Below are 12547 nucleotides of genomic sequence, written 5' to 3'. Positions count from 1 at the left end.
AACACATCAACAACAGAGTATTTACATCATCACAATACCGCGTACAACACATCCATCACAATTCACCAATTCGAAAATACCGGATTTATAAAATAAAAACGAGCTACTACTCCTTGAGTTATTTAATTAAAAAGGAAACGAAATTATCGACTCGACGCTCAAAACGGCACCCAAAACGGACTTATGGTTCAAAAGATATGAATTTTATAAAAATTATTATTTTTCAAAAACACACAGCAGTAACTGGTTACCTTACTTCAAGTAACCGGTTACTGCATCTGACAGAAACTTTTATTTGAAAAATGTTCAGTGGTAACCAGTTATCTCAAATGGAGTAACCAGTTACTACACATGGCAGTAACTATTTTCTTCAAAATACTCAGCGGTAACCAGTTACCTCATTTCAAGTAATCGGTTACTGCCTGACGGACAGACCAACGTCCCTTTTCGTAACAGCGGTAATCGGTTACCTCACATCCTGTAACCGGTTACTGCCTCCCAGACAACAACAATTACACCAAAACCAACAATGGTAACCGGTTACTGCATCTCAAATAATCGGTTACTTCGTACCTGCAACCCCAAAAACGAGTTTTTACAGCAACTTAAGTTCCCCAAACACAACCCAATCGAACCATTACGATTGTACTCGAAAAATATAATCAATTAATAAACACATCTAACACCATCAATCATCACAAACATATCATTACACATAATCTATCAAATTGAACCTAAATGTCCAAAACCCCAACCTAGAACCTATTTCTCTATTGAATCAATAGCATACAATCTCAATCCTATCTGAAAATTCTAGTAACACACGCTCGATGTCAAACTGGATGTTATGACATCCACAATTACGCAGTACAGACAATAATAATAAACAGCATAAAACAGTAAAGTACACACAGAATTGTTTACCTAGTTCGGTTCAAACAACCTACTCTGGGGGCTACCAAGCCACGGATGAAGTCCACTATCAGCAGTATCAATTCAGAGCTAAACTCCCAATTTACAACTCCTCACTTAATCACTACCCAATGACCCTTCGACCTAAGTTCTACCTAGATATGGAATATCTCCATTCCACCCCCCCTCAATCACAGCAGTGATACACATACACAATAAACAATTACAGATAGAAGACACTCTTCAAAGACACACCTTGATCTGCTTACAAGCTTCAATCAAGAGACACACACTCGTGCTTAAAAGCTTAGAGTGGTGCAACTAAAACATAAACTAACTCCAACGCAATCATCAAAGATAATAGTGTGGATCACAAGTAACAGAAACCGGATAAATTACTCCACAACGATTATCAACATGATAATTGTTTGGATCACACGAGACAGTTACAGAATAGGCGTTCTTCACAAATATAATCTTCTGTCTGCGTTCCAAATTAGGATTGCAGGTCTTTTTATAAGCAGCCTTGGGCTTTTTTAGACATACATTAGGGTTAACAAAGTTAACCTAATTCACACGTCAACTGTCTGTTACACAATGTGCTGTCAATAGGATCTTCTGGACGAAATGTGTAGCACTCAATAAAAATTTTCCTAAACTGATAAGAAGGATAAATCAGGAAACACAATTAACAAATAATAACAGGTCCTGCTGTCACACATGGATGTCATGACATCGATCATGACATTCCTTACAAAACCTGTATTAGCTCCACACAATATATGCAACCTGTATAAATACAATCGACCAGGTATGTTTTACCAATAATGCAGCCAACCTGCAAAACACCTTCAATCTCCCCCTTTGGCAAATTTTTGGCTAAAACATCCTGTCACACCATACCAGAGAAACACTTGCAGCGGATAATCAAAACAAACACAAGCTAATATAAACAAACAGCATACATCACCAGTATGCACACAGTGCTTAGACAAAAAAACAGACAGTCCACAATAGAAGCACAAGCACAAGCCACAAGAGTAGCACAAGCACAAACAGATCAACACAAAGATAAGCAAATAGAATTGTTGATCACACACAACCACCATTCTTGTTGTTCTGGGGTGACACGTATTACTTCCCCCCATGTTTGGCCACAAATGTTGCCAAAGCCAAAAGAAGTGTCTTTTCCTCGCTCAACGAGTTTAAATAAGTCCAAAAATAAAACTGACCGAAAAAAAATAAAACACACAAAACTAAAAACAGCAAAACAAATCAAACAAAACAAAAATAAACACACTGGACTCTAGTTGCAACTACTGCTCAGAGTCAGAGCCAGCTAAGGTGTCTGAAGAACTTTCTTTCTCAGAGTCATCAGCAGGACTAGCACTTTCTTCCTCCACTTCTTGATCATCTTTATCTTCCATCTCTCTGTGTCTGCAAACTCCTCATTCTCATCCATTTCCAGAGTTCGTATCATTTGTTCAAGAGACATTTTTCTATCTTCCAGTTCTTTGCAAGCCTCTTTTAGGATTGCTATGACTTCTGCTTTACTGACTGATGCTTCAAATTTGGAAGTTTCAGCTGATGTCATGACAATGTCTGGAACATGCTTTCCCTTAAACAGTTTGTAATGGAAAGCCAAGGGACTTTCTCTCTTGCACACCACATCATGTTCGTTGAGAATGTTTGGATATTAATCCAGAATTATACCACTCAAGAGGGATGGAACGGCAATTGGACCCTTACTACTGAAGCTTCCAGCATGCTTCATGGTTTGGTCAAAAATATATGTTCCATAATCAAACTTTGCCTTTGTTCCTACAACATACAAAAATCTACCAAGCACAGTTGAGATAGTGGACTTGTGATTTTTTGGAACCCAATTAGCTGCTCCTATTTTGTGAAGCATTGCATACTTGATGCTCAGCTTACTTGCAGTTGGTTTCTCTTTCATGGGCCAGCTTTTTACCTGCTTGGCTGTGATCACTTGACAGACTTGGTTGTCTGTTACTTCCAGCTCAGTTTGAGCTTCATCTGTTCTTCCCAAGAATTTATTAATCACAGAAGGAGAGAACGATACACACTTACCTCTTACAAACACCTTTCTGTAGTCTGCACTTCTGCTATTGTCACACTCTTCAGATAGGTTTACCACAAATTCTTTGACCAGCTTCTCGTAGCATTTGGGAAGATTGCACACAGTTTTTAGCAGTCCAGCTTCTTGAATCAGTTCTATGACCTCCTTGTTTTCCAGAGCATTTGGAGCCAATTCCCGTTCAACAGCCAATCTCTTTTGAAGAACATATTTCCATCTACTGACACTAGAGGCATAGTGGAAAGATACATTATCAATGGGAACTTCAGGGATACTAGCAGCAAGCTTACTGGTTGTAGATTTCTTCCTTGAAGGGATGTCAGGGACATTTACTTCAACTTCAGATTCAGGTTCAACAATTTCCCGCTCTTTTCTTTTCTTTGGAATGACCTTGCTCCAAGATTTTGAAGGACCAACCTCTTTACTTTTGGTAACAGCTTTGCTCTTGACAGGTCCTGCAGAAGTACTCTTCTTTTTGACAGTGTCTTTGGTAGGGTTGTTCACTTGAGTCCTCCCTTTTGTTGATCCTTGAACAACAGCTTTGCCTTTTCTTCTTGTCATTAGCCTGTTGGCTACACTCGGATTCAAGGAAGTAATTAATTTGTCTTCAAAGTACTCATCTAAGTCTACCACATTAGTATCAGTTTCAGTATTGGCCTTAGGGTGCATATTATTTTCAATGTCATCGACATCCTCGGTGACATTGGTATTCTTAGTTACCTCTTGTTCATCCTTGTTGATTTCTAGGTCACTATCAACGGTGTGAACAGCCTCAGCCTTACTGGTGTTATTGGGGGGATCAACCATTATGGTTTGAAGTGGAATGGTTATTCCAAGCACTTGATGATTCTCCTTCAGAATACGATTAACAATCCTGGTAATTGCACTATCGACATACTTGGATCCTTCTTTAGTAAGTTTCTCCATGGTAGCAGATGCTGAGGATTTGGTGCCCTTGTTGTGAATACCCTCCTTGGGTCGTCTTCCATGAGTCGTTTTAGGCTTTGTGGCCTTTACTTCGTCACTGCTAATTGTCCTTAAAGGGACAACTTTAAGAACCCTATTAGGGTTAGAGGACTCTTCTGGTGTTGCTGAGTCTGAACCGAGAGATTCATCATTCGATTGCTGAGACATTCTGAACCTTAGATAACCAGAACTTGTTTCACACTTGTGAGAGCAACATATGTAAATCAATCTCAGAAATTAGCTAGTAGAACTACTAGGAAGTGTCATACCCCAATTTTTGACCCTAAGATCATACATCATTTGCATCTCAATCATTAATCAAGATCACAATCTTGAGATTTCATTTTTCGGTGTTATGTTTGCTTCGTCTTTGAGGGGAACTATCAAGCACCTAATTTTCTTTAATTTGTTTTATACTAACCCAAATACCAAAAACATTGCTTTGTTTCTTTGTAGGCTTTTGTTTTGTAGGTACCAAGCCAAGACATGCAATAAACAAGACATTTTTCACATTTTTGACTGATGAAATCGATTTCCCTACTGGGTAAATCGATTTCCCTGCAGCAATCATCAACAAAATCACATTCTGGACAGCATGAAATCGATTTCCTCCTGGGTAAATCGATTTCCCTAGTGTATTTTGCGCCAATTTCTCTTCTGGAACAGAGTGAAATCGATTTCACTCCTGGGGAAATCGATTTCCTTAAGGCGAAATTCAAAAAATATAAGGAGGGAAGCTTGACATCATTTTGGCACCTTTTTATTTGATCATTTTTGTTAGAACAAGATTTGTTCTGATCAATTATCTTAGTTTTGATGATAACAATAATATGAATTTTGCTTAAGATAATATGGTACTCTAATCCAATGCAATTTCCTTTTCATGAAATATATAAAGAGTATGCATAATTCAGCGCTCAGAAGCTTTGTCTCAAAGGGTTCAGCATGCAACATCAGAACATGGTCTGGCAAGACATCAGAAGATGGTCGGAGCAGAATCAGAACATGGGTCTATGGAAGCATCAGAAGAACATGAGATCAGAAGCACTGAAGTTCTGATGGTATCACGCACAGAAGCACTTCAAGGTCAGAAGATCAGAAGATGCTTTGCACCAAGCTGTTTGACTCTGATGATATTCAAACGTTGTATTCACAAACATCAGATCAGAAGGAAGTACAAGTGGCAAGCTACGCTGACTGACAAAAGGAACGTTAAAAGCTATTAAAGGCAACGTCAGTAGACACAGCGTGAACAAGGCTCGAGGTAGTTGACAAAAGCGTATAACATTAAATGCGATGCTGTACGGAACACGCAAAGCATTAAATGCACTCAACGGTCATCTTCTCCAACGCCTATAAATATGAAGTTCTGATGAGAAGCAAGGTTAACGATTCTGAACAAAACAACTCATATTAACTTGCTGAAACTTTGTTCTATTCAAAGCTCAGAATCTTCATCTTCATCAAAGCTCACTACATTGCTGTTGTAATATATTAGTGAGATTAAGCTTAAACGTTAAGAGAAATATCACAGTTTGTGATTATAGCTTTTAAGAAGCAATTGTAATACTCTTAGAATTGATTACATTAAGTTGTAAGGAACTAGAGTGATCGTGTGGATCAGAATACTCTAGGAAGTCTTAGAGGGTATCTAAGCAGGTTGTAACTAGAGTGATCGTGTGGATCAGAATACTCTAGAAAGTCTTAGAGGGTATCTAAGCAGTTGTTCCTGGAGTGATCAGTGTGTGATCAGAAGACTCTGGAAGACTTAGTTGCTGACTAAGTGGAGAACCATTGTAATCCGTGCGATTAGTGGATCAAAATCCTCAGTTGAGGTAAATCATCTCTGCGGGGGTGGACTGGAGTAGTTTAGTTAACAACGAACCAGGATAAAAATAACTGTGCAATTTATTTTTATCTGTCAAGTTTTTTAAAGCTACACTTATTCAAACCCCCCCTTTCTAAGTGTTTTTCTATCCTTCAATTGGCATCAGAGCGCCGGTTCTAAGGTGCAAGCACTTAACCGTGTTTAGAAAAGATTCAGGAAGAGAAAAACGCTTTAGTAAAAGATGGCTGATGAAACTGCAAAGTCTACATCTACATCTGGCTCTGCTGAGCAACACAACGGTAACAATGGTTATACTAGACCGCCGGTATTTGATGGTGAAAACTTTGAATACTGGAAAGATAAACTGGAAAGTTACTTTCTTGGTCTAGATGGTGATCTATGGGATCTTCTGATGGATGGTTACAAACATCCAGTAAATGCCAGTGGCGTAAAGCTGACAAGGCATGAAATGAGCGATGATCAGAAGAAGCTTTTCAGGAATCATCATAAATGCAGAACTGTTTTGCTGAATGCTATCTCTCATGCTGAGTATGAGAAGATATCTAACAGGGAAACGGCCTATGACATATATGAGTCCTTGAAAATGACTCATGAAGGAAATGCTCAAGTCAAGGAGACTAAAGCTCTCGCCTTAATCCAGAAGTATGAAGCCTTCAAGATGGAGGATGATGAAGACATTGAAAAGATGTTTTCAAGATTTCAAACTCTTACTGCTGGATTGAGAGTTCTTGACAAGGGATACACCAAGGCTGATCACGTAAAGAAGATCATCAGAAGCTTACCTAGAAGATGGGGTCCTATGGTAACTGCATTTAAGATTGCGAAGAATCTAAATGAAGTCTCTTTGGAAGAGCTGATCAGTGCCCTGAGGAGTCATGAAATTGAACTGGATGCAAACGAGCCTCAAAAGAAAGGTAAGTCTATTGCATTAAAATCCAATATCATGAAATGCACTAACGCTTTTCAGGCTAGAGAAGAAGATCCTGAAGAATCAGAATCTGAAGAAGAAGATGAACTGTCCTTGATCTCCAGAAGGCTAAATCAACTCTGGAAGAACAAGCAAAGGAAGTTCAGAGGCGTCAGAAGTTCAAAGAAATTTGAACGTGGAGAATCTTCTGATGACAGAAGATTTGACAAGAAGAAGGTCATGTGCTATGAATGCAATGAGCCTGGACACTTCAAGAATGAATGTCCAAAACTTCAGAAGGAAAATCCCAAGAAGAAGTTTCATAAGAAGAAAGGTCTTATGGCAACCTGGGATGAATCAGAAGATGATTCAGACTCTGAAGATGAGCAGGCTAACTGTGCGCTGATGGCGACAGAAGATGACGGATCAGAATCTACATCAGAATCAGATTCTGAAGAGGTATTTTCTGAACTTACTAGAGATGAGTTAGTTTCCGGTCTAACTGAACTTCTGGAATTCAAGTCTCAGATTAGTCTCAAGTACAAAGAGCTGAAAAAGCTATTTGAATTTGAAACAAAGAAGCTTGAGTTGGAGAATTCTGAATTAAAAGAAAAACTTTTAAAATTATCCAATAATGTTGGATCTCCTTCTGATTCAGAAAAATCCACTCCTAGTCTAAACCATATTCTGAAAGAATATGATTTAAGTTTCAGGAAGTTCTTATCTAGAAGTATTGGCAGAAGTCAGCTAGCTTCTATGATATATGCTGTGTCTGGAAACAAAAGAGTTGGCATTGGTTTTGAGGGTGAAACCCCATACAAACTTGAACCTGTTGATGAAATGAAATTCACATACAAGCCATTGTATGATCAGTTCAAGTATGGCCACTCCCATGATATTAGGCACACTTCACATGCTCAAAGTTTTCACATAACACACACCAAAAAGCATGTGACACAACCTAGGAAATATCATGAAACTCACATTAAGAATTATCATGCTGTTCCTCCTTCTGCTTACAATGTTAAACCTAAGTTCAATCAGAACTTGAGGAGAACTAACAAGAAAGGACCCAAGAAGATGTGGGTACCAAAGAAAAAGACTATTTCTTTTGCAGATTCTCTTGGCAACAAAGAAGATAAAACTCAACATGTCATGTCACCTGGACTCAAGTTGGTCTCAACACTTGAAGGGAAGAAGGACTGTCTTCCAAGTTCTGGTACTTAAATCTGTTGAAGAAACTATGTTTGTAGGAGATCAGAAAAGAAAGTTTATTAGTCTTGAAACCATTTGTTTTGTTTGTTTCTAAAGCAATGGTGTTTCGTTCTTGATTATTCTGAATGCTCTAAGTGCTACAGAATATACAATATTGAAACATTGATTGTGGACGAATCAATAAATATCTGGTTTGATGATAAACTTGTTTCTGATGAAACAAAGCAGCTTAAGAATTTCTGCAGATACAGTTTTATCTTATCAGAAGCTGCAGAACAAAGAAGTGAATCTCCAGAAGCTGTGTATATCAGAAGTAATGGATCAGAAGATCATTCAGATTTACATCAGCACACTTCAGAAGGAGTGTTTCCAGAAGAGAAATTTGATCAATTCAGAAGCAGTGATCGAAATCAGAAGGCGTAAAGCCTATTGAATATTTCACACCTGTCATCCATTATCTGATGATGAACACGTGTCTCTACGGTCAGTACGAAGCGTGCAGTTGAAAAGACGCCGACCTAGGTAACTGTATTAAATCATTTCATTTACCATGCTATCTCTCCTAATGTCATTTCTCATTTAATGCAAAATGATTTAAATTATTTTCAAATCTTTTAAATAGCCCGCTTCAACTTCATTCTTTTCTCTTTCTCTCTATTTTGTTGTACATTTTTTTTTTCGCTGCATCTGTTTTTCTTTTTCAAACCCTAGTCTGTGTTCTAATCTTACGACATAATCATCATGAACTCTTCCTCTTGTTCATCTTCCTCAAAAGAAAGACTTACTTCTTCACAAATCCTTATACGAAATTATGAATATGCTCCTTTGAAAACTTGCTTGATACCCACGAAGGACTTGGAGGTTTTATGTGAAACTGCTGTGGACTTAAACAATCTTAAAGCGAATGGCTTTAAGTGTGATGCAAGAATCCTTGAGCAAGGATGGTCCAAGTACCTTAATAGATTGGTTGGTCCAATTTATCCTGATCTTGTGAAGGATTTCTGGGTACATGCAACGGTTACCCCAACGGCCATCATTTCATTCGTGCTTGGGCATGAAGTGGTTATCTCTGAAAAACTGATCAGGAAGCTATACAATCTGAATGATGAAGAAGGTTGGTCTGGTTTTCGACATGCATCTGTTGATTGGTCGATAGTTGAAAAACAAATCTCTCAGTCTTCTGGGATTGACTCGAATAACACAGGCACCTTGAGGCCATTTTATAGAGTATGGGCTGAGATTATTCTGGGTTCTCTTCACCACAGAAAAAGGATGCTCTCCTGTTCTTACATCAGTCCAGATCACAAGCACACTCTTTTCTGCATTGGCAAAAAGACTGAGATCAACATTTCTCACATTCTGTTTGAGAATCTGAAGACTTCAATCCTTGAGTCAAGAGAAGAGGAAAGGGCGAAGTACCCTCATCTTTCAAGAACGACTATTCCGTTTGGAAGAATGATTTCAGACATTCTTACTGAAAGCAAAGTGCTGGACTCCATCAGAAAACTCAATGCATCCCATTTGCTTAGAGTAGTTCAAGGTCCCATTTTTAATGGTGTGGATTTGTTCAGATTAGAACTCATTCAAAATGTACCTTCTGTGTGCCCAAGCTTTCCTGACATTCTCTCAAGAAGAGTTGCTGTTGAAGGTTTTGCCTCCTTGTTTCAAGAAGAACTGCATCAGGTTGTCAAGTCTTACCTGGAAGATTGTGTTAGGAAGCAATCAGATATTGATCCTGCTTGGATCCGTGGCAGAGTACTTCCGTCCAAGGCTGACCTTTTGAAGAAGGATCAGAAGGAACAAAAGGCTAGGATTAAAAGAAAAGCCCGAGAAGATGAGGCTAAGAAAGCCAAGAAGTTGAGAGTCACCTTCGATCCTGACAAGGTGGACTCTGAAGAACGAAGGGAGAAAAGGATTAGAGATTCCTTTCGCAGAATCAGATCTTCTTCTTCTGTGCAAATCTCCAGGCAGGTTTTTACTCCACCTCCCTCTGTCCCTAAACCATCCTTCCAATCACCTCCATCTGAACCAAAAATAAACTTCACCTTACCAAATCTTTCTCCATCAACCTCCTCCTCTCCCATTCTAAATCCCACTCCTCTAAATATTCTTCCCCCAACTCCTTCTGATAAGACTTTCTCACCAATTCCCTTTACAAATAATCCATCCTCATCAATCATTCTCTCAGCTATTCCCTCCTCCTCATCCACCGCACCTCCACCTTCTGTATCCAATCCCTTACCTACCAGAAAATCAAAACCTTTTTGTCCTCTCTACCCGAACTACAAATTCACCCTCAATCCGCCTGAACCTGAACTTTCTACCTACCTGGAACTTTTCAGATATGAAGTAATCAATGGCTTAGACCTTCTGAAGGAAGCCTTCCTAAATGGTCTGAATGATGTTTCTACAAGAAATATCTGGAAAAGATTTCGCAAGGTGTTTCAAGAAGAAGCAGTGGGAGTACAGAAAAGACTTGTGGCTGCTGCCCCACGACCTCGTGGAATTCTAAGGAATTATGAAGACTTCTGGTTTGCTAGTCTCAAAGGAAGACATCTGTTGGAAGAGAAGCCCTTCTTGGATGAGATGGAACAATTAAGACTGGCTGCTGAAATGGAAGCAAATCCATGCAGGGATATTGTTATCTTTATTCCTGATTATCCTGTTCTGCTCGGAGACGTTAAGACTCTCTTTAACTATCTGAGGGAAAACCCTTCTGAGAAAGACCCAAGCTTGGTCATTCCAGAAGTTGTTGACCCACCAGAAGTTGAAGGTCCTTCTGCTCCCAGGAATCTAGCTGCCATTCTTCAGGCACTTGAGAATGGAGACTCGGAAATTCCTGCTGCAGAATATGGAGATGCTTCTATGCAAGAAGCAGATGTTGAAGATCATGTTGCTGAATCAGATCCTGTTGAGGAAATCCCTGCAAATGATCTATCCATGGAAGCTACAGATCAAGTTGCTATTCCTGTGGTTGAAAGCGGTGAAGCTTCTTCTGATGAATCTTCTCGTCTTGCAAGGACTCTGGAAGAAATTCAGAAGAGACAGGATGAGCAAAGCTCACTCAATGCTGAGTATAGAGCTTTCATGGTGAGGCAAGATGGACACAACAATGAGGTTCAAGAGATGCTATCCAAGATCTTGTCAAGGCTAGGGCCATCTTAGATTGAGTCTGTGTTGTTTCTTTTCGTTGCATCTGTTTTTGTGCATCTGATCTTACTTATCTTCATGTACTTCTGTACCTGCTGTTTGAACTTCAATGAAATCATCTTCTTCCTCCGTGTGTTTCGTTTTGTTTGTCTCTGAATCTTTTCTGTTTTTTGATGATATGACAAAAAGGGGGAGAAATATGTGATAAATGATTTGATTTAATTTGATTTAATCAGTTGCTTTTACTAACAAGAACTGCAAGTTCTATATGGTTTAAGTGTTTTGCAGGTATAAAGAAGTGAAGAGAATCTTCAAAGCAAACACAAGAAGCAAAACCATAAGAAGTGTTATTCTGTAAAAAGAATAAGCTCATGGAAACTGAAGCAAGCTAAGTGCTGTCAAGCTTCAGAAATCAGAAGCAAGAAAGAAGAATGAATCAGAAGCACTGATAATAGAATTTGATCCATATTTGTCTATTTGCTCTGACAAAATTCTATTTGCTCTGATACATTATTTTAGCCTATATGGCTCTGATACATATCATGTGTTCTAATATACATTTTATGTTCTGACTCGTTCATGCTGACTTTTGTCGTTTAGTTTTTGTTCTGTAACATTTCAGGATGTAGAGATGCTCTGATGATTCTCTGGTACATTCAACAATGTTCTGATACAAATCTAGCATGAAGTGATGTTGGTAGAAATTCAAAGCTCTGAAGCTATCCGAGGGAAGCAGAAATCAGAAGCTGTGAATGTTCTAAAGATCCAGAAAACTCAAGTTCTGAAGCTGTCCTAAATGGAAGCAGAAATCAGAAGCTGTGAATGTTCTGAAGATCAAAGAAATTCAAGTTCTGAAGCTGTCCTAGATGGAAGCAGGAATCAGAAGCTGTGAGTATTCTAGGGATCTAAAGAAATTCTAGTTCTGAAGCTGTCCAATGGAAGCAGAAGTCAGAAGCTATGAATTCTCTGAAGACAGAAGCTTATGTGATCGTCTCTACCGAAATAATCAGGGAAGTCTTTTATTAAAGTTCTTCGAGTATTTATTTCAGGGGGAGATTATTTATCTCAGGGGGAGATTGTTAATCTCAGGGGGAGACATATTCATATGCTTATGCTATAGCTGTGTAATTTGTCTTTTGTCGTCTGCTCTTTCTGATCGCAAATTCATATCATTTATATATGTTTTTGTCATCATCAAAAAGGGGGAGATTGTTAGAACAAGATTTGTTCTGATCAATTATCTTAGTTTTGATGATAACAATAATATGAATTTTGCTTAAGATAATATGGTACTCTAATCCAATGCAATTTCCTTTTCAGGAAATATATAAAGAGTATGCATAATTCAGCGCTCAGAAGCTTTGTCTCAAAGGGTTCAGCATGCAACATCAGAACATGGTCTGGCAAGACATCAGAAGATGGTCGAAGCAGAATCAGAACATGGGTCTAT

The 12547-nt window shown here is 38.7% G+C and overlaps 1 protein-coding gene across 1 annotated transcript; it reads right to left on the bottom strand.

The window, feature by feature from the left end:
* Positions 1–2608: 2608 nt before the first annotated feature.
* Positions 2609–4144, bottom strand: LOC131633348 (uncharacterized). Its single transcript, XM_058904062.1, has one exon. It carries the CDS (start codon positions 4142–4144, stop codon positions 2609–2611), a length of 1536 nt encoding a protein of 511 aa, XP_058760045.1.
* Between the last annotated feature and the right edge of the window lie 8403 nt (positions 4145–12547).

This window comes from Vicia villosa, unplaced genomic scaffold, assembly GCF_029867415.1.
Source record: "Vicia villosa cultivar HV-30 ecotype Madison, WI unplaced genomic scaffold, Vvil1.0 ctg.001117F_1_1_3, whole genome shotgun sequence".
Lineage (NCBI taxonomy): Eukaryota > Viridiplantae > Streptophyta > Magnoliopsida > Fabales > Fabaceae > Vicia > Vicia villosa.
The sequence above is the reverse complement of the archived record's forward strand: the minus strand, read 5'-3'. Positions and strand labels throughout refer to the sequence as shown.

Excerpts from the sequence above, each read along its gene's own strand:
- LOC131633348 (XM_058904062.1), bottom strand. The coding sequence starts at position 4,144 with ATGTCTCAGCAATCGAATGATGAATCTCTCGGTTCAGACTCAGCAACA.